The sequence below is a fragment of the Colletotrichum higginsianum genome, chromosome 3 (genome assembly GCF_001672515.1).
Source record: "Colletotrichum higginsianum IMI 349063 chromosome 3, whole genome shotgun sequence".
Taxonomy (NCBI): domain Eukaryota; kingdom Fungi; phylum Ascomycota; class Sordariomycetes; order Glomerellales; family Glomerellaceae; genus Colletotrichum; species Colletotrichum higginsianum.
The window spans coordinates 1,026,619-1,050,589 of record NC_030956.1 but is presented as its reverse complement, the minus strand read 5'-3'; the positions used below and the strand labels follow the sequence as shown (position 1 = coordinate 1,050,589).

Sequence of the window (23,971 nt, the reverse complement as noted above, 5' to 3'; positions counted from 1 at the left end):
TATTCAAGGTCTGTATCTTTGATAACATCAAAGCAGAGCATCCTCGAGCACGTTGTCAACAAGAAAGGCCACAGCCCTCCTCGAACCGTCACGGCGGAACCTTGGCTAGACTTGCAGAAAAAGAAAGAAGATATCGCCTCGCCTGCTTTTCTTTCTCAACTTTTGAACCATGGTGAGACAATGATATTATTTGTCGCGTCAAGGCCGCCCCAAGCCGTAGAACACGGATGAATTGTGGAGCTTCCAAGTTCTCTTGTACATCTTTCACTTCGATCTCTAGCCTCACACAAACCGAATGATATCCCTCAGTAATGTTTTGACACGCCCAATTGCTCCGGATCAGTCATTATGCACAAAAAGCTGTTATCAGGGCCGCAATCGGCTGGTACAATTTGTATTTTGTAGTTAAAGCCCGTGCAAGCTGCTGGAGGCAAGCCGCTACCTCTCTCATTCACCCAAGGATCTCTGACTAGTTCAACATCAACGCGAAGCGGCTGGAGTTTCCAACGACTGTCACTGATAGTCCCACGGATCGTCACCCCAGTCATCTCCTGAATAGTCGACTACAGGCTTCTTAGCCCATTTGTCTTGTAGACCAGGCCCTTTAGTGGCCGGGGCGACATCAGGAGCATGTTTTGACTGTGCTTTCGAGAATAGAGGCGCTACAACAAGCTCTTCATTCACTGGAAGTGTACCCTCGTTGTGCCTCTGCACTGGGGATGGTGGCCGTTGAGGGGTCTGCGCTGGATTGACGGCCGCGCTTGACGGACCCTGCTGCTGCGTCCGGGAAGCGTTGAAATGTTTCTCAACAGTCACCAGTTGTGGTTTCAGTATTGGTTGTGCCTGTGCTTCCGATACATCCATAGTAGATACAGACGCTGAATCTGATTGGTTATCAACCGACTGCCCTACTTGCAGCAATGTCCCGACTGACGGAACATTCGCCGGTCGCTCTTCCACTTGCTCGCGGTTGGCCTGCTGTTGCTGAGCCGCAAAAGGTGGCTCGGGGTACGATACTGTAGTCAAAGATAGCGTTTCCTGGGCCGGTGGAACTTGGCCATTGTTCAAAGGGGGATGCGGATTGCCGTTGACTTGGTTTGGTGCCACGCTCTGATTGCTCATCGGTATCGAGAGATTTGGCGGAATGAAAGGCATTTTGTCAAAATTAGGGGTTGTTTTTGGATTGGCAACAGTTGTTGGACTTTGTGGCTTGTTGGCGACTTGAATCGAGAGACGGGGATCGGCACGACTGTTAAAGGCGAACAACTGTGGCGGCGGAGGGGCAACATCTGGTGAGTTCTGTGCTATTTGCAACTGATGCGGAGGGGGCGGCTTCTGAAGAACCGAATGCTTGTTGCCCTTCATGAGCTTGGAAAGCCAGCCCCCCTTTTCTTTATCCTTTGCGGCATGCTGCATGACTGGCGGCGTCGATCCTGGGCGCATGACACTTTGCATCGGCGCGCCGTTGGCGTTTATTGGCGAGTATTGCTGGAAAGGGTTGCCTGCAACTGGAGAGTAGCCAGGATGCGGCGGTAAACCAGCCGGGCTCATCGGCTGCGGACGTTTCGAGAAGTATGGTTGTGCAGTCGGCGGCTGCTGGGAAGCCTGGTTCATCATCTCCTCTACAATGTAACCTCGGGCGGATTCGGCAGACGAGGGGTAAGCAGATGCAGACGACAGGTTCAAACTAGAACCCTGAGAGGACCGGCGGGCATCTCGAGAACTCCGAGGAAACGAGGCAGTCGCAACTGTGTCCATAGGGTTCTCCGTGTGTTCTTTGATAGAATGTAAGTGATGGCCCGGGGATCTGATAGGGGTCGAGGGACTCATGGGACCACGTGTATTTTGCGACGGCGGTATCACAGTCGGACGTGCTGGGCGCAATGACAGAGGCCTGACTGCTGGAGAGTCGGTTTCAGTTGGATATGGTGGTTGCGGGTCGAGGGGGGATTTCGCGACCGGCGGCAACCCAAGTGACTTTCCTGTCTGCGTGGGGGGTGGATGCGCTGATTGCGGCCTTGGAACGTTCTGCGCAACCTCTGTGATATCATCAACGTGACCTGACCACTGTTGGCCCTGGCCTTGATCAGACACTTCATATGATCCGAGTGATGCTGGTTGTGAACTGCGCTGGGCCCCAGGCCCAGCCAAACTGTCGGAGGGCAAGGAGTGGCGGCGACTGGATGCTGGCGAGCTCGAGGTACTGGACAATTGCTGGCTGGACGCTTGCTGGAAATCGGTGGTCGACACGGGGATCGGATGTTTTTGCGGAACTGTGGGAAAGTAAGGCCCCTGGCTTGCCTGTTGCCTCAGACTTTCTACCAAGGTCGTTGGAGATGGACCAGAGAAGGATGCGGGTCTCGAGCCTGCAGGACGTGTGGGAACATGTTGGCCAGCAGAGCCTGGTGTGTCGTTTGATGACGAGGAATCGACATTGCCCCCACGAAAAAAGCCAGATGACGAGCGTCTTCCACCGCTCTCTAGAGGGGAAGGCGTTTGTAAAGGCATGGAAGACTGGCTTCCCGTCGGCGGGCCAAGGGACGAGACTTCGCTGGAGGCATACGATTGTTGACGTGCCATTTCACCGCCTGGCGGCGAACGCGGGATGGACGACTGCATGGCCCTAGTTTGGCTGGAGGAGCCTCGCTGTTGACGAACGTCGCTTTGCGCCCTGGGGCGCTGCATGAAATCGGGCAAAGGCGGTGCGGATCTAGCTGAAGGCCTATCCTGATGCGATGAAGACTGGGGCTGGACCGTCGAAGGCTTCTGTATAGGCGTCGTTTCGACTCGGTGAGCCTGGGGCCGAGATCCTAGAGACCACTCGGGGCCACGGGCTGAAGAAAGCGATTGTGGAATGCTGCCAGGCGGAGGAAACGCTGAGAATTGGGTTGCCTGGGGAGATTGAGGCTTTTGTTGATGCATGCGCCCCGGCTGAAAGGCCGTATAGTGCACTGCGTTCTCTACAACTCGGGCGGAAGGGGGCTTAGAAGTAGGTTGCGCCGGAAGAGAGGTGCCCGGAGCAGCATGTCTGGAAGTGCTTGGATCTAGACAAGGGGCGGATGGCGGAAGCGCGGATTGCTGAGGTCGACCTTGCGGTTGTCCTCGTGCCGGCTTCAACACGGACGGGACATGTTGCAAGACGCCCTGCGATCCCGGCTCCCCGTATGGAACAACGCCCATGGCAGTATTCGGGCCTTGGGCACCGTCTCGGAGCATCGACGGCAGTACCGAATTCGCAGTATAAGGATCCGAGGGTTGGCTAGGGTTGATTGGAACTTTCGGCGGCACTATAGGAGGCTGCAGGACGGATGGCATGCTTGTTTGATCGATCGTGGAACGGGGCCCCATCATCAACGACATTTCTCTTGATAGAGAGTTGCTATAGTTTCGGTGCTTGAAGTCGGGGGCTTCTCTGCCCATTTCGGCCGCGGTTACGCTGCTTGTTACCCCAGGGACGTAAGGCTGATACTTGCTTTGGCGTGCCGTTGAATTCGAAGGCTTCCGCTTGATCGCGAAAGGCACGTCTTGGGCGCTCGGCGGGGTGCTCCGTCTCTGTTGGGGAGCTGCTGGTTGAGGGGGCGGATTGTCGGGTCGGCGGTCGTCTCCGGTAGCCTCAGTGTTTCGCGCCGATGAGCCTTGCGGCGCGCGAGTTGGCGACCATGTTTGAGGTCTCGACCCAGTGCCAAAGGTTGCTCCGTACAGAGCTTTGTCGCTCATAGTTGTCTGATGAAGCAGGTCGTGAGTCGATTGCGTTGGCGGCTTGAGGTCCGAGGGACTCGTCCGTTCAGGCAATTCGGCAATGCCAAATTCGGCGACTCGCGTCTCTATAGGGGCCAGTACGGCATTGTCTGCCATCTCTACGGGATCAGGATGGGTTTCAATGTGAGCTGGGGCCGTATGCTCCGTTGCCATTTCGGCCATGATCCCTACGGGGTCCCACGGCGGCGGCTGGAACACAGACGAGGGCTCGGGTCCCTGGCGAGGCTTTTCGACAGAGTCTAACAGGGGAACATCAGGAGACGCCGCAACGGTATCGATGGCCACGGGGAGGCCTTGAGTATTGGTGAAGATGGGTGGTTCGGCGGGAGGGAGCGACGCTACGGGCTCCTGCACGACGGTTGGATCTTGCGCGGCCGGCACGCTGTTGATAACGGAAGGGGTGTTGGCCTCGCTCTGGAGAGGCGACACACCCGACCTCTCGCTAGTCGCGTCGAGTAATGAATTGTTCTTCGCGTTGCTTTCGGGGCCGTCGCCTCTATCTGCTCGCTTGGGAGATCCGTCCCGGTACTCTTCGTCTGCCTCGGGGCTGACATCGATGTAGGCACCGGGGCCCAGATACATGAAGTTTTCTGGCTGGAAAAAGAAGTCATCCTCGTCGTCGTCCTTGCCCAAAGGCCCTCCGAAGCCACTTCGATTCATGCCAAAGTCGTTTAGGGGCCCGCCGGTGGCGCGCATTTTGGATACTGGGTCAACTTCGAGGGTAGTGCGTCTCTTAAGCTGTTGCTGACTTTCCAGCTTCTCTTCGGGGGCGAGCTCGGGGGCCGGAGCGAAGTTGTCTACGAAGTCGGGAAACTCGTCGCCCTCTTTTGGGAAGTGGAACTGGACGTGGCCATTGGGCTTGTAGCGGTAGAACCAGCGAGCGCCATCATAGTCCCATTCCCAGCCGGGAGGGAGGCCCGACATGGTGATGATTCAACAGTGACTGGTAGACTGGGGAGTTACTTGGTGGTGTGCGATGTGCGATGTGACTGCGAGGCTCGTCAAGACTGATTTGTCGCTCCAGGATGTCGCAAGTCAAGCCGGCAAGTCTCGGCCAGGAATGATGGTCCTCAGAGCTTCGACCCAGGTGGTATCGTGGCACAGCAGCTGTCGCGCTGGGTGAGAAGAACGTCGGTTCAAGGTGCAAGTCTCAGGACGTGGTGGTGAGTACGAGGTGTCATATTCGCGCCCGAGGATCCTCGTAGCAGCAACAGGAGCAGCAACGGTCATGTCGCGAGGAGGAAGTGGAAGAGAAGGAGAAGAGAAGGAGAAGAGAAGAAGAGAAGGAGAAGAGAAGGGGGCCGGTGGAGGAAAACGTGGCGTTGGGCGTTTTTCTGCGACATGACTCCAATACTCCAATAGCGCAGGGCAGTCGATGGATGGATGCTAAGGGCGGAAACGGATGGGTTGCCAGTTGGACAGGGCGGAACGGCTAGACTGGATCGAGAGAAGCAGTGCGGCTGAGCTGAGTTGCATGCCGTGATGCAGATGAGTTTGGGAGGAGGAGGATGAATAAGACGAGAATCCAAGTCCCCAGCCAATCAATCGCTGCACGGGGCAATGGGGCGCGTGTTACTCCACTACCCAATGCGGGTTGGGCTTTATTTTTAGGGGTCTTGGGGCGTCTTGGGGCTCGTTCCTCGGCTGCTTCAGTGACGACCGTGCGATGAAGACGGCCGGATCCCGGGCGTTTGCCCCACTTCAGCTTGGTTGAGCGACTCTTACTGGACACTGAAGGCTGCTGCTGCTACTGCTGCTGCTACTGCTGCTGCTACTGCTACTGCTGACCCGACTCTGCATCTTCAGTTTTCCACAACGGACTTGGATGACCTTTGGACATCAAGTCGTCTAGTCCTCAGGTAAGGTGCGGTACGGGACGGATACATTACTCTATGAAGTTCATCATGGCGGAGCAGGCGAAACGGTAGGTAGCTGATTCATCATCCTATGACACTTGCATGCCGTGTGCTCCAAGCTCCTCTGATAGGCTGATTGAGTCAACAAACATTTTAAACCCTGTTCAAAGATCCGACGACACCTGCAATCACCACCTTTTGTACACTAAAAAAAGGACGAACCCGCCCTGCGCCAGGGCCAACCCCTGCTGAGGGCCATCCGGGAATAGCGTCATCCCACTCCACGCCTATCAATCACGCCTGTCAATCTGATGAGAAAAGGTTTTGTCTGCCTCCCCTCCCCTCACATGCCACGAGAGCATCGTGGCAAGCTCACCAAGTCACTCATTGACCAGACCCAGAGGAAGCCATTCAGCGTTACAGTATCCATAGTTGCCGCGTCCTCGATACTATGCTCCGTTTACCAACTGACACCCTGGGACAGGACGGAAAGATCGATGCAGCTCGGCCTCGCTCACGCCGCTTCCCGTTGTGATTCATGACAAATGATGCACATCGAGGCCTCGTCCTTCCGAGTACGTGCGACATGTTGCAGAATAAGCGTGGCTTCCCGAATGTGCTGTCGTCTAATACATCATACTACCCGCTTCGTCCGTCCCGAGACACCTCATCATCCGAGGAAAGAAAAAACACAAACCTCTCACTTTCTCCCGGCGAGGGATTAAACCATGAATTACAGCCACAGCCTTCGCCTGCCTTTCCCTGTACCTGCAATGAATGCAGTAGCAGTCACTTACTTGCCACTGCATTTGGGGTCCTCTTTCTAACCCCGTCACCCGTTCCAAGATACGAAAGACATGTCATGGCAGTGACCTAGCATCATCCGAAATGACCCCCCCTGGTAAGAGATGCAGTTTCACACGAGCTGCTTCTTTCCTTTCACGTCGTTGACGTCTCTCTGTGGCATCGCTGCCCTCTCCTGGTGTTTTAAGTCTTCTCTCGTCAGTCCCCATCCTTTGCCCTCCATCTCCTCAACAACACCACTTCATCACCGCACTTTTGGACCTCTCCTCATCACCTCGTTCTTCTATTTCCCTCTGCGTTTTTTTGGTTCTCGTCAGTCGCTCTTCTCTACCTCGGAACCTACCTCCACTCCCCACATCTCACCAAGATGACCATTTCCCGCGCCCTCAAGGCCTTAACCGCCATGACTTCACTGAACCTGCAGAAGCACGCTCACTTCAATCCGAACCAGAACTTGGTTCTGGCTGACTGCGGCATTGGTTCCAACCCAGAGAACCAGACTTGGTCCACCTCCCGCCAGATGAACTGGTACCAGGGTGCTATCTGGTCAACTCCCGCTGAGACCGATCCTGCCCCTCCTGACCTGACGGTTCAGATGCCATACGGCGACGGAACATACCCCTGGAACTTCCACGGTGCCTCCGCCACCTTTTCCAACGGCGAGACCTGGTCCGCCTGGATTGAAGATGGCACCCCGGAGCTCTTGCGTGCCGGAAAGGCCATGAGCACGAAGGACGGCGGTACCACTCTCTGGTGCTACACTTACCGAGGACACCCTGTCGGTTTGAGCGTCTCTGGCAACTCGACCTGCACCTCGGCCTTTGTCTGTAACCATCTCGAGACCGGCCCTACTCCATGGGCCCGGGTTCCCGGCGCAGGTGCTCCCGCAGACAACGGCACCGTCATCACCGATGGTCCAAGCAACTCATCCGTCACCGGGGACACCTTGGCTATCCAGATCGAGGTCAGCCCCCGTCCTGCTGTCTGGTATGGCACCATCAACCACTTCCTGAGCAGCATCCTTTTTACTATCGACGGCGTTTGCAGTCCCAACTCCTTTTCTAACCGTCTCAACTCGACTGTCACGGCCCGCTGCCAAGGAACCAACGACACACCCCTCAATTTCTTGCCTGTGCTCTTCAACGTCGTCAAGAACCTTGGATCGCTCCCCGGTCCCAATGGCTACTTCGTCCATAACCACGGACCAGCCCCCTTTGCCAACGATACCTCGGACGATACTCTCACTCTTCCTACCACCTTCAACCTTACCGCCTACGACATGGTGACAAGGGAGCTCAAAGGCTTCATTGGCTACGAAATGAAGTGGTCGGAGCCAAACATGGGCATCCATTGCAGCGAATGCAACACCACCCAGTTCGACACAGACTACAACACGGCCGTCGCTTCGGCTTTCGATGTGCTGTATCCCACTTATTCCCAGATTGTCATTGAGAGCAAGTGTACATTTGACACTCTTTGCTGGTAATGGATTTTCAGACGCAGATGATTTGATGGAGGGTAAAGGGGCTTCGGATGGTCTGTTTTGGTTGTGTATTGGTAAAGCGGATGGTTTCTGGGATGTGCTTGGCCTTTATTGATTACCTATGGTATATATAACCTTCCAGTCTGGCATGTTTACCAGGCCGAATCGAAGTTCTGTGTTTGGCATGATGTCTCAATAGCTTGTTCCAGTGTTTACTGGACGTTTTTTCTCAACTGCCATGTTCAATATCCAATCACATCAATCCGGTCTGGTTTCAATCGAAAAAAAGACACTCCGACTTCTAGATCAAAAACCCTAGGCATAGTATGGACCTAACGTGCTGGTTCCCGAAGTTCACTTTTTGTTCGATAGCAAGCCGATGGCCGACCGATGAAGCAGGTCGTGTCAAGTTAACATAACCTTTTGTCCATCAAAGTTCCACCCCAAGACGCTCAACCGTACATCTCAGACTACCAGCTAAGAAACGTCGCGCATCAGTTGCCGCCCTCGTTCCCCTGACCCCCCTCGAGCCGTCTTCTGCTCTGGTGTTTGCTTGGCGTGCGGAAGTGTTTGTTGCCATGCTGGTCACTTCGATCTGGTTTTCAAAAGCCCTGCTATGATAATACGCAACGCTTACGCAACGCCGCACTCCCGCACCTGAGGATCAAGACGTTATGTGACTGTAGAGGAACAGCCGGGGTGGGTTTCGAGCCTGCCCAACGGCTGGCTGATTGGGAAACCCCGATCTTTAGTCCTTCAGCCCATGTACGGGCTCATAGGTCGAGGGCTGTCGGCATCGGCTGGTCGCCTCATTTGAGTTGGCCCAACAAGAGATGGCTACATGCTGTAAACGTTGGTAATCAGGCAAAAGACAAATAAAGCGTTTTAAGATGCGCGCCGCAAAACGTTGGGCATCGAGGGCTCTTGCTTATGCCAGAGACGCCGGAGGCAGAGCCGGCCGAGGGCGAGGCCACGCGAAGACTACGGTGGTCGGTGTGATGTTGTGGCTTGCGAGCCTTATCATCGCATTCAGCGGCCAGTTTCTGGCAGTGGACTAGGAGCGTAGGAAATCGGCCCCACCCGGTCTTGGTGACCGCGATGCTCCCGGGCCAAGCTTCCGTCACAGACTGCAATCGAAAGGAGTGAATTTTGAATCGAGATCTCTATTGGGTATTTTACCCCGATTTCAGTCTAAGGAACGATTCGCTCTGAAAGCCTTCCCAGGCTTCTTTTTATCGTACACGCAAAGCCGATGCCAATTTCTCCGACTTGAACTCCGTCGACACCTGCAGGACTCGGGGGTCATGGATAGAACCCCCTGAGCATCCATTGCTGAGTGATCATGCACAACCCAATCCGTCATCTCCTCTTCTCATGCTTCTTTTCCTCCGACATTTCTTTCGCTTCGCTCGACAATTCGATTACAAATATCGCATTATGAAAGGAGTGTGTATGTGTCCCAAATATTGGTGACAATCTGGGAAAATGTGTGATCTGCAGAAAAAGAGCAGACCAAAGAGGGACGCCAGGCTAGACGATATCGCTGGTCTTCGTCCTACTGGAGCTCCGAGGGCGGCCGAAGAACCTACGACGCTGCGAGCCAGACTCGTGAGACTGCCTCGAAGCGGCGGCGCCAGAAGTAGAGCTCTGAGGGCGCTCAAGGTCGGATCGCTCGCGGATGCTCTGGAGGCGCGAGACGTGGGGCTGGTGAACTTCTCTACGAGCCTCGAAGACGTCTTGGAAATCGCTCCAGTTGTCGTCGATAAAAGGCACCACACCGGTGCGCGAGTCGGCGCGGGAGCGAGTAACAACAGCCGGGCCAACAGAGGTAGAGTGGGCGAGTGAGTGGTGCGACTGAGCATCGCCCACCGTAGCAGGCGTCGAGGGCTCGTTGCCACTGGGACCGGGCTTGGACGAGTCGTACGAAGGGGGGGCGCCGCCAGCCCAGTAGAAGGGGGTGTCGCGGGAACCACCGGGTTGCACCTGCCAAGGGCCCTGGAGACCGACGCTACGGACTTCGGCCATGAGCTGCGCGGCGAATTTGTTGTGCCTCTGAAGACGGAGCAGCTCGTTCTGGAAGTTGGACTTGTGGAAAAAGATCAAGTTCATGGTGAAGGACTGGACCTCGTTGAGCGTCTTGACCTCGCTGATGATGCGGGGTTGGTAGTCGCGCTTGTTTTCCAGGCAGAAGTTGAGCATGCGGGACTTGAGCTCGTCGATGAGTTCCGGGTCGGTTCCGAAACCAAGCTTGAGCTCGATGGGGTCGGCGAGGCCGGCAGAACGACGCTGGTTCAGAATAAAAAGGGTATTGAGAACGCTGTTGGGTGCCTGGACAATGTGACCCTCCATCTTCTTGAACTCGGTGTAAAGCAGGGAAATCTCGGTAACGTAGTAGTCATCGCCAGTTCCCAGGGTACCAGTGTTGCCATAAACCGTGACACGGTCACCAACGTCGAAGGGGTGCTTGACGAAGACGAAGATGATAGACTGCAGGAACTCCTGGGCAGTGGCCTGAAGCATCCAAGCGAGACCGAGAAAACTGGAGCCGGCAGAGGCCAGACCGGCGGCGGCAGAGCCCGAGATAATGGAGATGAAGACGATGATGGCGATGATAACGATGATGAAGAGGAACACCTTGTCAAGCTTCTTAATGACAGAGTCGAGATCCTTGAGCGAGGCAGCGATGGCCTTGCGCTCTAGATGAATTTCATTGCAGGTTCCCTCCATCTCTTGCATGGAGATGTCGCCGTTGAGATCCTTGTCGAAAATGCTGAAGGCGTGCTCTGCTTCTTCAGCCGTCTTGAAGGCAACCTGCATATCCTCGAGGAAGATGGTCTCTTGGCCTTCTTTGGCCAAGCTGCGGAAGATGAGACGAGCGAGAGAGTGGGCCGAGGCAGTATTGCGTAACATCTCGTAGGTGATCTTGCGGGCGTGGTTGAAAGCGACCTTTCGTCCTATGAAATCGTTTCCAACGCGAGCCGCCACACCGCCGGCCTTGTTGAATACGGAACGGACATTTTTGCCCATGACACCCATGGGAGTGCGGGCACCCGATCTGTTGCCGTTCTCCGTCGTGAGCCAGATGGAGTCCTCGCGGTTAATGCGCATCTTGGAGTGCTCGTACAGGTGCACGAGGTGGTCGATATCGCTCTTGTTGGTCTCGATTCGCTGAACGTAGGTGCGCTGATGGAAAGAAGTCGCGATCCACTGAATGCAGATCTTCTCGACCCAGTTGAGGGCTGCCAGGACGAAGAACGCGATGATGATTTTTTGGACAACATCGATCCACTGAACGTGAGGCAAATCATCTTCGTCCTCGTTGAAGTTGTCCGGCAAGACGCGATGACCGTTGAGAATGGGAGAGTATGAGCAGAGGACGGCGAGCATCCACATGAAGAGGGCAGTGTGCAGCTCAAGGCCCTGGCCAATATCCTTCCACTTCTTGTGGTTGCTAGAACCCATGACTATGGCGATGCCGCCAAAGATAAGCGGCATGAAGCTTGTGATCATGCGGGAGCCCCAAAGAGAGCACCAAACAACCTCAAGCCAAATGCCGAACCAGGTGAGGTACACACCGTTGGCGCCGCCGACGGCTGAGCTCTCAGGAACGACAGCAAAATGACCGAGGAGGACGGGAATGAGTAGAAGGGCGGCGCCGGGAATCATGTAGACGGAATAACGGAAGACACGAGGGAACTTTCTTAGCCACTTCCAGAGGGCGAAAGCAAAGGCGCCGGCCTTCTTTTCGGGGGGCGGCTTCACGGCTTCGACGGCCGTGGGGTTGGTCGCGAAGACGTCCTCGGGCTCTGGCTCTCGGGTCCTACCCTGACGGGAGCGCTGTTGTGATAACTCATGTTCCTGGTTGGAAACGAAGCGTTCAGCGCGCAGTAGTTCGAGGTCGTCGTTCAGACGCGAGGCCTGTTCGCGGGAGTCTTGGGGCGATATGGGGCCGGGGCCATGTGCGTCGGTCGGGAGGGGGAGAAGGTTGTCGGTATTGAGGCGGGTCATCTTCTCCTGCTGAGGCGGCACGGAGCTGGGATCCGTTGCCGTCTGGAGGCTATCATCTGTATGAGAAGAGCGCTTCTCATTTTCGTCCGAATTGGAGCGGTCACGATTCGTTGGAGTCGTCATGTTGGGCTGGGTGAAAGAGCCACGCTGGGCTAACGGGTGGGATGTGATGTATTATGGGTGTAAGTGGGCGAGAATAGAATGCGGACAGGAAAGTTGGATGAGTGTGCTGCGGCGAGCGGGAACGGTGATTTGTAAGATGCTTCCAATCGATATTGGCTCGTCCGTAAAGATGACGAAAGGGTGGGAAAGGGCCGACTTTGACAAACAGCAATGCCCGAATGAGGCGAATGGCGGCTTGTGTTGATGGCCGAGTACGCTTGAGCGCGGTCGGTTCGTTTTGACGCACACCGCTGTATTTCTCGGTGAAGGCCAAGTTCAACGACGCGACGCCGGGAACAACCGGTGAATAAAGGAATGATCCAAGTGCTTTGAGTAGTTGTCGTCTCGCTGGACTATAACTCAGCCGGCGACGTGGTGTAGGGCTGGCAAGTTGATTAAGAGAGAGAGTCTTCTTCAGTCAAGAAGAGACGAAGTGCCCGTTGTGTTGCGTGTTGGGAAGCTGCTCAGCGCTGGTGCCTTCCCTCTTGTTTCTTTGCTTCTGTTTTATCCCCGTGGGCAAGGTGTAGGGGCAGGAACTGCTGGGGAAAGAGAGCAGAAGAGCTGGGGAAAGAGCTTCTTTTGGGCAAGACGAGAGGGGGAGGAGAGTGAGGGAGACGTGGGTGAAATATCTCTTGGATGCAACAACACCAAGACAAGTGGAAAGTCAAAAGGTATTTCTGCGCATGCGGATACGCTTCACTACCCTGACAGGTGCAGCAGGGACCAGGCAAGGAACCGCGACCGAATAGGCAATGGGTACAGAGTACAGAGTACTCGGAACAAGTATCTACAGGTATTCCCCTGTGTGTGGATGGATCGATATGTGGACGAGTATGTACGGATATACCTGTGTTTGTCCCTCCGGGTCCAGGTTCAGAGATCGGATGATGGGTGATGGGTGATGGATGGGAAAGCGAGAGGACAAGCAGCAACCAGAGGGAGGAGAAGCTACTGGCGTCCAGATGCTTCGCCGATGCGTGGATGCTCCCCCCTCTCACCCTGGTATTGTCGGTCATTTAAGAAACAGGGACTCCTGTGAGGAAAAAAACTGGATCTTGATCCCGGTCGCGGATGTTTGAGCTCAATGAATCAATGGGGACCCAAGACCCCCCAAGCGACCAGAGAGAGCAAACCAAGAACCGGCGACGGGCGACATGTGCTGCTCCAGAAGGCCCAGCGCGGCCGGCCTGTCGACGGAGAACTTACAGTGGTTGACCGTGTTGTGTTATTGCGTTGTGCTGCGGCGCCACGTCGGTGCCCAGAAATAAAACTGGGGGTGCGAAATGCTGATCGGGCCCAGGGGGCGTCTTGCTCGTCATGAACATTTACGAAAAAGATTGGGTCCCCATATTTTCAAGCTGGAGTCACGGTCGTGGTGGTATCCTTTTTCGGGAAGACTGGATGGAGTAGAACTCTGGACGAAGTACGAAGTACTGCACGGATACACTAACACCGTACTCACTACTACTACCTAACCTACCTACCTAGGTACGGTACGTCAGGTGGGTGAGCGAGTGAGTGAAGAAAGCAGTGAGTCGAATTGGTGAGGAAACTGAGTGAATGAGTGACCATCCCATCAAGTCGAATTTTTGAGCTTGGACGGCCGTGGGCGGGATGCGGTCCGTGATTTATTTTGACAGAAAAGAGCCTCTGCATCTCCGGCCAAGGAAACCGGGTTAGACGATGCTCGCATCCCACGTCAAGCCAGCATGTTGCCTTCAGATACATAGAATATCCTCTGTGCTGCGCCGTGCCCGTGCCCGGCGTCACCACCGTCCTCCCAACCCGCTGCCACGGTCCACGGATGGTGGGTGACCCTCAGGGTGGGAGGGGAGACCCTGAATAACCCGCCCATCAGGTTAATTGCACAGAAGCGCCTCGGTGGGCGATAAGGCCATGGCTGCTTCTTCGCTGCAACATTGCAATTAACCCAAGGCCCCGTTTCCACTGACTGCTGGCTGAGACTCTGCCAATCTGCTCTTCTGCAGCACGGTATATTGCCTTGTCGTTTGCATTCTGCTGTGCAATGTCACCCAGGCACCACGACATCGCACCGCATGGTGCCTATCCCCTTGCTCCCTCCTCAGCAGCTCTAAGTCGAAAGACGGCTAGCGTCTCGCGAGCATCCACCCTTGGGGCGGACAACGTGCTAGCCTCCAAAAGCTGCACTCTCAGACTCCCATCATCGTCATATTCTCCATCAGCCTTCATCATCGCCGCATATGTGCTTTGAGGCGACGGACGCGAATGCAAATCCGATTCCCCCTCATTCGGGACACGAAGCGAACACTTAGTCGAGTCGGGAACCGAAATGCACACTAGTCCGTGAATCAAACAACGGAGTCTGAGTGTCAGCGAACCCCCACACTCCTCGAGATCGCCTGTCATCGCGATCCTCCCCCAACCCCTGTGGGAGCGCAACTGCAGCTACACACCGTCCGAGTGGGTGGCGTGGCGCCCTGTGAGACTGTGAGGCTCTCTCTCTCTGCTGCGTTGCACTGAACCGTCTCTCTCCCGTTCCGCGAACAGACGATCGCGGGTCATGCCCTGCCTATCCCACGCTGCCGCTCGAATCGCTGTGGCGGACAAGGGGACGGCGTGAAAAAAAGGGCTGATGGGTTGGTACACCATTCATCGCGCACATGGCCGCCACCTCCCATGTCCCCTACAAGTGTTGTGTTGCAAGCCACCCTCAACAGAAATAGCGTGTACTGCATTGGCGGTGGTGGTGAAGGTGGTGATGTGCCCCCATAGGCCGCACCAGTATACGGTGACAGTGGAAAGGGCCGAAGGGGCTAAACACCGGCGGTCGCCAACACCAGCGAGTGACGACAAGTCTGCATCCGAGGAGACGGAGATATCTGGCGTCAGATGGGCCAGACGGCGAGTCACAGGAGCCCGAGGCGCGGAAGCAGAACTTGCACCGGGGGCACTATCACACCAACGCTGGGCCACAACTGGCTGGTTCCGATACGAGCACCACCGCAAATCCATTCCATGAGCGGAACGCGTCGCAGAAGCGGTGTGTCTTGGCATCGGTACAGCAAATCTGCAATTTGGTTCGAAGCCTGTGTGCCTGCCCTGCCTGTCTATCTGTCGCGGCTAACCTGTCGCTTGATAGCTGCATGGTCAGCGTCGATGGATGATGGATGCCCTTTACCGGCCCATCAAATGGAACTAACTGCCTCGACGTTTCTGTATCACCTGTAGGCGGTAACGTCAAACCGACACGTGAATATGTCACATCCTCCGTCGATTCCTTCTTTCTCTAGGTATACCTTTGCTTCCTTTTACAGGTACGATCTTCGGGCGCTCCTTCCTCTTTCTCGAACGCTCCTCGGTCGGCAAGCAAGTAGGAAGGTGCGACTTGAAAACCCACTCCATAAGTCCCCCACTCTTGGCTTGGTCGTGGATCCACCCGGCCGCGTCTGACGTCATTCAGCTTCCAGCCAAAGTTCCGCATTCGCCATTCCACGACGGTAAAACCGGTCCCTCGCCCGTTTTTCCTCCCCCTGCCAAGACATCCAAGACCCGGCTTGAGCCCCTTCCCAAACCCTCAGCTCGGCCCACCGTCCACCGAACCTTGGACCTCACTGTTTCCAACCTCCGATGCCGTCACTGTCCGACGTCCCTGCTTTTGGCGCGCCCTCGACAGTGTCGACAGGCCGCGGCCTCTTACAGACACGGAGCCCGTTTGGTTGCTCACAAATTCCACCAAAAAACTCTGAGGATAATGGAAATTGGCTTTTCTGCTCTCGTCCCCAGATCCGCTGGGTCTGGACCACTGGACTCCGCGAGGCCATGGGCGAGAGCTATGGGTGCGTCCAGTCATGTCCTTGAAGAGGATAACTGATTCCTGATTCACCACTCGCAAACCGGGGGATCTGAGGAGCCTTGGTCTCGCATCCCAACCCTGCCGTGTGCTGCGTGTTTGTTGTCCTCGTTGCACGCTACTAGAGCCGTTTCAACCAGAATCATTTATTCTACCAGTAACACTACCAAACCAACAGGGCGCCTTCTAGCGCCCACAAAAACCCGACCGTCCTGAATCTTTGTCTTCTCGTGCGTCTCTAGCTGCCGTAGTGCAGGAAAGGTCTCCGAGACACCCCCTAATGATCACCACGTCACCCGCGCGCGGCTTGCCGTCTTGGGCCTCCCGCTCGTCCGCCGCCCCTGAAGACGTTTGCCACCACCGCCGCCATCGTCCATGCCATTGGTAGCGACTGGAACATATCCTGTCGCCGCAACGATGTTGGATGCAGGTACTGTACCGCGCTCGCCTTTCCCGCTTACTACAGGACTTGGATGCATCCAAAAGAGTTTTCTGCTTCCGCCGAGTTCCTAAAATAGCTTCTGAGAGCCGCTGGTACACGCTTTTCGGGCAACCTTAACATCAGAGATTCAAGTTCATCCGTTGAGTGAGCAAATCGCAGTTCATCGCAACCCAAGTGTGGCAATGCCCCTCTTCCGAGGCATGCATCAACAAACCAGACAAAAACCTAGCCTCGATCAATCCACGCCGTTCGAAACACTCGACTGCCGTTAGACCATTGAGAAACATGAAGAGACTGCAGAACCACCAAAACTCCAAAGAAATGGCGTCATGGCCCCAAAACCGGACCGACCCCCCAACAACACAGACATTGCCATCCCCGAATTATCGCAGCTTACAGCCGCAGTCAAGCTTTTCCAATCCCGACTTTGCCTGCGCGCATCACCCGAATAATCAGCTATGCCCCCAAAAATCAACCTTCCCCAGGAAGCCGTGATCGGCATCCGTCCGGGTTAGAGTCGACACAGGGAAACATGCGTCGGTCACCACCACATATCTGCCTGCTCTCTTTCGCCGCCAGCTCTGCAGGATTTGACCTGTTGTTTAATCCTTGTGTCAGGTCGATTAAGATTGAGAATACCAGACCGCCCCTTTGCCCAGCTAATTAATTGCCGGACACTCTATCCGTAGACGAATGACAACCAACGCTGACCTGATCTGACGGCGTGCCCTGGCCTTGCCCTGCGCTTTCCCTCAATGCCTCGCGTCTCTCTCGCTCCCCGGGCACCATCAGCCGCCCGCCTAGCGCGAGCAATAAGGAGACACCCGCCCGCCGGGCCCAATCTTGCTGGAGCGGAACGAGAGGGCGCCGCCAGCGACGCGACGTTTCTTCACATGCAAGGCTCCTGCACCATCATGCCAGTGCGGAGATAACGGGAATGAATGAATGGAAAGGGGCTTGCCAGTGCGGCCCAATGAAGAGAGTTTCCTTATCTACTCTACTGCACAGAGCACTCTGTCGTCTTCGACAAGAACGCGCCACGAATCATGCCTTCGCCGTGTCGGGTCCATGCTTTTCCTCCCCTGCGCCCCCTTTCCTTGGGTGTGATTCAAGCACTTTACATGGAGAGAGAGGAACAGCACTTTGTGATACTTTCCCATCCTTTTGCGTCACGTCCTTCAGGTTGCGTGTTCCTGAGCTATTGCAAAGAAGACGAAGGATATGCAGTGTAACTTTCCGCGCAGGTGGGTGTGCATAAGATAGCAGCACCTCATGACTCGAGAACATCCTCTTCACCAAGACCGTCTCAAGTGCCTCAGGAGAGATACCAAGAGCTACCAAGAGATACCCAAAACCACACCCCCAAGCTGTTCCTACAGGGGACCAGCTCGGATAATGTCCTTGGCCAAGCTGCGAGGCAGAGTTAAAAAAGCGAGATCTGGGAAGGGGGGGGGGGGGGGAAGAGCCCACCCGCCCGCGCGACGTCGCAGACGAGCGAGGCTGAGTTCCCGGTCGCGGGTCGTCGGGGGCGAGGAAAGGGGGGAGGAAGTGTCAGTGAGTGTGGGTGTCAACAAGTCCCCGGCGCGCGGAGACGCGAAGCTGGGTCGGGGACTGTCAGCCTGCCTGCCTTGTCACTGGGCAGTCTGGCGCCATCGTGGAGAATTTCAGCCCCTTGGGTGGAAGGTCGTCAAAGGAGAGAGATTTGGCGGAACTTCCGAGGCTCCACGGAGCCCACCCCGACGAACCCCCCGACCGCAAGAATCCCCTCTTTACCGACTGTCGAACTGGTTCTAGGCAGGTTAAACGAAATCACATGGAGCCAAGTCTTTTTATGAACTCTTTTCTTTCTGTTAACTCCCCTTGAACGGAGCCCTACCAAGTACCGGCCTGCTTCATCTCCTGCACCATCAATCCCGGCAGCGATCTGCGGAGCTCGCTGTCTCTAATCTTAGTATACACCTTGACCGCTCCGGTCTTATCCACCGCTCAGATAGATGGTACCTGTCCATGGTGATCTAGTTGTGCCAGATCCACCTAGGCGAAGAGGCTTCACATGGTGATGGTGCGAAGCCGGCCTGGAGCTCCGATACGCTTGAAGAAGATTGGCTTTTCCTATGCCAACTTGATGCTCCAGTCGTCTCCGGTGCGGGCTCCAACTCTACCCACGACGGCGTACGCGGCGCGGCCCTTCTCGGCGGCATGGTACTGCACGGGAACGGTCCAGGTCTTGCCCTCTGACTCGACAGTGACCTCCTTCTTGCTCAATGAGCCCGGCGCGCCAACAACGACGATCTTGTCAACGTAAACCTCCTTCATGGCCTTGAGCCAAGAACCAGCTTTGATGGATTTGGTGTCACGGCCCTCGGCGTCAGAGGAGGTGAGGGCGCCATCGGCAAGCTCGAATCTGCGGTAGATGTACTGGCCCTTCTCGTGTTCGTAAGAGTCTCCGTCGTCGACGTACAGCTCACCCTCGGCCTTGCCATCTTTGCTCACACTAACGACCAGCGTGTAGTCGTCAAAACGCATGAGCTTGCTAGAGCGACGAGGACGGTCACGGCGTGGGAAGATATGGCCACCTCGCATGAGCAGCGCGACCTGGTCGAGAGCGACGGCCTTGGTCAAGTACTGGCCCTTCTTAGTGGGGAGCTTCTCGTAAGTGAAGTAGTCGTAGTAAACCTCATCATCAGGGATGAAGATGTCGACGGACTCCTTGTCCTTCTCGACAACGGGTTTGTGAAGCAGACCGGTCGACCCAACGAACAGCTGGTCGTCGATGGCGAATCCAGACTCTTCCTCGGGATTGGTCCAGAACATCGGGCGCACGATCGGGCTGCCGTCTCTGTGGGCGTGGAAGAAAGCAGTGTACCACGAAGGCATGAGGCTGTATCGGAGACGGAGAGCGGCGGTAAGGATGCTTCGGAACGGCTCCGCAAGCATGTAGGGCTCGCGGCGGCGGGCGTCGATGTGGGCGTGGCCGCGGAAGAAGGGGTAAAAGGCACCGCCCTGGTACCAACGGGCCATCAGCTCCGGTTCGGGGTTACCGAAGAAGCCGCCAACGTCGGCGCCAGCAAAAGGGAAGCCGGAGATACCCTGGTTCAAGATCATGGGAACGGCAGCGCCAAGGTGCTCCCAGGAGGCCTGGTTGTCTCCAGTCCACATGGCGCCGAGACGCTGAGAGCCGGCGTAGAAGGAGCGGGTGAGGACAAAAGGCCTGCGGAGCTCGCCCTTCTTGCGTGAAAGGAGCGCCTGGAAGGTGGCGTTGTGGAAAGTCATGCCATTGATGTTGTGGACATCACGGTGCTCCCAGCCTCCGTGATGAATGTTGTCCTTGGGCATTGTGACCTCGGGACCGTTGAAGACGGACGGCTCGTTCATGTCGTTCCAGATAAAGGTATTCTCCATGGTGCCCTTGAAGGCGTCGTAGTTGAAAAGACCGCTCCACCACTCAATGGCCTTGGGGTTGAAGCAGTCGACCCAGTGTGACGAGCCAGGCCAGCACCAACCCTCGAAAGTCTTGGCCTCCTTGTTCAGGACAGCAAGGCCCTTCGAGTTCATCTGCTCCGTAATGTCGTATTTACCCTCGTTCTTAATATGGGGATCAATAATGACGACGAGGTTTCTTCCGTGCTCATCGAGGGCCTGGCCCATGCCGATAGGGTCCTTGAACATGTCGCCATCCCAAGTAAAGTACTTCTTGCCATCGGTGTACTCGATATCGAGCCAAATGACGTCGTAAGGAATCTTGAACTTATCAAACTTGCGGTCAACGTCCTTGACATCATCATCAGAGATGTAGTTCCAGCGGCACTGGTGGTAGCCGAGCGCGAACTCCTGAGGCATGGCGGTGGTGCCGGTGAGCTCTCCGTAGTTCTTGGAAATGTCTTTGGGAGAAGGACCCAGGAAGATGAAGACATCGAGAATGCCAGACTCAGAGATCCAGTGGGTCTGGGTGTTGGTCTTGGAGCCGACGCCGAGGGCCAAGGGGTTGGAAGAAGTCTTGTCCTTGGTGATGTCAATCCAGGTCTCGGCGCCGTTGAGCCAAAAGACACCGACGGTGGAGTCCTTGCGGTGCGCCTGCATCAAAGGGATGGAGCCGTACAAAGTCATTGGGCTATCGAGGATGTACTCGAAAACGTCGGCGTTGTAGAGTCTGTACGGCTCGCTGTACTTGCCATCACCGCCTCGGGTCTCCTTCAGGGACAGCGGGCCAGCATGCTCGGGGATACCGAAGACGTGCTCGTATCCGACGAAAGAGATGTCGAGGGCGACACTCTCGGGGCCACGGGGCTTGGTGTCGGTGTTACCACCGAATGTCTCATCCCACCAGGTGCTCTCGTCCTCCGTCTTGACTTCGGTGGACTCGACGGCGGCGGCGGCGGCGTCGTCTGTCTTCTCGGTGCTCTCGTCGCCCTCCTTCTTCTCCTCAGCAGGCTTATCCACCTTAGGGCGCCAGTGCTCCATGTTGAGCAGGCCACGGTCGTTGAGTTTGATGTGGGAAGCGCCATCGCGCTTGAAGTCGACGCTGAAGGGAGAGAACTTGATGACAGCCTCGAATTTGGAAGACGGGCCATACTGGACGGTGATCTGGTCCTTGTCCTGATAGGCAACCTTGGCGTTCTTGTCGAGATTGAGCCCGCCGACAATGGTGTGTTTCTCGGCCTCGTTGTAGCGCTCCTTGCGGGCAGGGCTGTCGTTACGCAGCTGGATTTCACCCTTCTGGCGCTTCTCCTCGTCGACGCTCACGCGGGCGGTGCCGGACTCGAGGAAGGAGACGGTAATGGGGAGGCGGACGGTTTCCTGGGCATCGTTGATCGTCTTGAGAATGACAGCTTGGAGCTGGCCGTCTTTGAGGGAGGCGGAGTCGGCGAGAATTCGGTAAGGGGCAGCCCAGGTCGAGGCCTGGGAGACGGCGTTGTCGGCGTAGTCGCGGTTGCGCTTGCAGAACCCGGACTGGTGGCACTTCTTGAAGTCATTTTCCTTAACCATGACTGCAATTGTTTGCGTCAGTACCGCGTTCCAGTTGGCGTATAACAGCGAACAAGGGGGAAACTCATGGCGTCTCGAGGCAAACCATACCTGCAGGCTGGATCATGCAGCTCAGTGCCGCCAGTACACCAAAGAAAGCCGTCCATTTGCTGGACGACCTGCCGAGGGACCGCATGGCGGAGGGGGGCTTTGTTGCTGTGCGTTTCGTTTCGTCTGAACAAGATGTAGAGTGTATTGGTAGAGAATTGCTAATGGAGCAGAGGATACGGGAGCAAGAAGAAGGCAATTCCTCTTTGTGGTGCTCCCCTATCGATCGTGCGGGTGGTTGTGCTTTTTTTGGTTGATGGGATGGCGGGCGAATGTCGTAGGTGGGAGCGACTTGCGGAACGTGAGACGGCTGAAGTTCAACAGCTGTCCCCTTGGTAGCTCCGACCTGGGACTAGTGCAAGCTGTTGCAGTGGAGGAGCTGCAGGAGGCAGGGGGCGGGATGGGGGAGGCACGTTTACCCGAATACTGACCGGCCCGATTGATGCATAACCTGGCCCCTGTGATTTACCCCGCCATCAACGGGGAGAGGGCGCAAGTCGCTCCAGTCAGGTAGGGGCCAACTGGCGAAACACGTGTAGTAATTATGGAGATGGACTTGTGCGCTTGGTTATATGCAACTTGGCATCAACCAGCTAAGTGACATCGAGGTGGGCGTCGGTTCAAGTGATGTATTTAAGCGGTGAGATGATGCTGCTCTATGTAAGGAGGACATATCGAGACTTTGGATAAATACATACACTTATGGGGGACTGAAATTTGTGTGCCTGGCACTGTGTTATCATCAGGTACTCACTCACCTTACGTCTGTCTGTCGCCTCATTTGTCATTTTGCGTGCACTGAATGCAAACAAAACAGCAACCGAACAAGCTTCTTGTCACGCAGTCATCCATCAATTGGCTGTGCAACATCTCGCCGTTGGGAATACAATAGATTCAGACCTTACGCATCCACCCATTCGAGAGCTACAGGTAAGTCACAATCCCTAGTGTCTGTCTTATGTCAAGCTGTTGCAAGCCAGACACGACACCATAGCTCTCTGGTGAGAAAAATGAACAAAAACAGACTTGGCCTAACCACAGTGCTAAACAGCCAGTATCAAGCCTCCTTCACTGTACACCCACACGTGTCCAAAGCGGTCACTGTTTAAGGACCCACGGCGGCCATGGCTGGAGGCGGACCCCACCACGACGGCGGCGACCCCGCCTCAAAGCACAAAAAGCAGCAGGAGAATAATAAGAATAATGCAGACGCAAGCTTCCCCGAGTACGCCCGCCGCACCGCCGAAAAGCTGCCCCCGCCCACCTTCATAATTCTCGCGCTTCTTTTCGGCTTGTACATAATTTTTTCCTCGAGCCAACAAAACCAGCGGTCAGCAGCAGACCTTTCTTCTTCTCCCGTCGTCCCCTCCGTTGTCACCACCACAATCTACCACGAACAACAACAACACACTCCTCCTCCTCAACACCTTGTCGTTGATCCCTCGCCCAAAATGTCTACCGAGCAGACGTAAGTTTTCTTTCCGTTGTCGTCGCCCTGACGTGTTTCCCCCTGCACTGCGGCATCATGCTGTCTCTCTCTTTGTCTTGCTGCCGCTACCCTGAATTTACCCCGCCATCATGGGAGGTTTCGGGCACAGGAACAAGAGAAGGAGAGAGAGGGGGGCACACACCACCACCACCTCGAGTCCAAGAGACAAAATCCGCTGACCTCGACACAGCTTCATTGCCATCAAGCCTGACGGCGTTCAGGTACGCTACATCAGCTCGCGGCCACGCTGCCAATTGCCTGCTGCAGCAAGCTGACTGACTTTCTCCCAGCGCGGCCTGATCGGCCCCATCGTCTCTCGCTTCGAGAGCCGTGGGTAAGTTTTCAACCCTCCGACGAACCATGTCTACAACGGCACGCTGATAATTCTCCCACAGCTTCAAGCTCGTCGCCATCAAGCTTGTCACCCCCGGCAAGGACCACCTCGAGGCTCACTGTTAGCACTACCCGATCTCTCGCGCCACATGGCATCGCTAACCCCCCTTCGCTAGACGCTGACCTCAAGGACAAGCCCTTCTTCGGTGGCCTCATCCAGTGTACGTTCTTCCCCTCCCCTCCTACACACCCGTGATGAAAATTCAGCTGACAGTCCTGCAGACATGCTTTCTGGCCCCATCTGCGCCATGGTCTGGGAGGGCCGTGACGCCGTCAAGACTGGCCGCAGTAAGTCACACACCACACGCATCCCAGCCCACCATGATCACCTGTTGACCTTGTTCTCCTCTAGCCATCCTCGGTGCCACCAACCCCCTTGCCTCTGCCCCCGGCACCATCCGTGGCGACTACGCCATCGATGTCGGCCGCAACGTCTGCCACGGCTCCGACTCCGTCGAGAACGCCAAGAAGGAGATTGCTCTCTGGTTCAAGGACGGTGAGGCTGTTCAGTACAAGTCTTCCCAGTTCGACTGGATCTACGAGAAGCCTTAAATTTCTTGTCCGCTAGTTGCACGAGCCATTTATGTCTCTAGTTCGTCTACTGGGCGAGTGGGATGCGTAATGGCATGTCGATAGGTTGATGCAGGAAAAGTCAGGGTCAATAAAAACA

The 23,971-nt window shown here is 55.8% G+C and overlaps 5 protein-coding genes across 5 annotated transcripts; 2 read left to right on the top strand and 3 right to left on the bottom strand.

The window, feature by feature from the left end:
• Window positions 1–513: 513 nt before the first annotated feature.
• Window positions 514–4,683, bottom strand: CH63R_03873 (uncharacterized protein; the record flags this gene model as incomplete). Its single annotated transcript, XM_018298848.1, has 1 exon — window positions 514–4,683. One exon carries the CDS (start codon window positions 4,681–4,683, stop codon window positions 514–516), a length of 4,170 nt encoding a protein of 1,389 aa, XP_018160094.1.
• A 2,103-nt stretch (window positions 4,684–6,786) lies between these two features.
• Window positions 6,787–7,905, top strand: CH63R_03872 (uncharacterized protein; the record flags this gene model as incomplete). Its single annotated transcript, XM_018298847.1, has 1 exon — window positions 6,787–7,905. One exon carries the CDS (start codon window positions 6,787–6,789, stop codon window positions 7,903–7,905), a length of 1,119 nt encoding a protein of 372 aa, XP_018160093.1.
• A 1,527-nt stretch (window positions 7,906–9,432) lies between these two features.
• CH63R_03871 (mechanosensitive ion channel) lies at window positions 9,433–12,033 on the bottom strand (the record flags this gene model as incomplete). Its single annotated transcript, XM_018298846.1, has 1 exon — window positions 9,433–12,033. The coding sequence occupies one exon, from the start codon at window positions 12,031–12,033 to the stop codon at window positions 9,433–9,435; it is 2,601 nt and encodes an 866-aa protein (XP_018160092.1).
• A 6,425-nt stretch (window positions 12,034–18,458) lies between these two features.
• CH63R_03870 (Glycosyl hydrolase family 31) lies at window positions 18,459–21,507 on the bottom strand (the record flags this gene model as incomplete). Its single annotated transcript, XM_018298845.1, has 2 exons — window positions 18,459–21,334; window positions 21,423–21,507. The coding sequence occupies 2 exons, from the start codon at window positions 21,505–21,507 to the stop codon at window positions 18,459–18,461; spliced, it is 2,961 nt and encodes a 986-aa protein (XP_018160091.1).
• A 1,036-nt stretch (window positions 21,508–22,543) lies between these two features.
• CH63R_03869 (Nucleoside diphosphate kinase) lies at window positions 22,544–23,853 on the top strand (the record flags this gene model as incomplete). The annotated part of the gene is made up of 7 exons (XM_018298844.1): window positions 22,544–22,887; window positions 23,099–23,129; window positions 23,199–23,242; window positions 23,304–23,362; window positions 23,418–23,462; window positions 23,524–23,589; window positions 23,654–23,853. The coding sequence occupies 7 exons, from the start codon at window positions 22,544–22,546 to the stop codon at window positions 23,851–23,853; spliced, it is 789 nt and encodes a 262-aa protein (XP_018160090.1).
• Window positions 23,854–23,971: the final 118 nt, after the last annotated feature.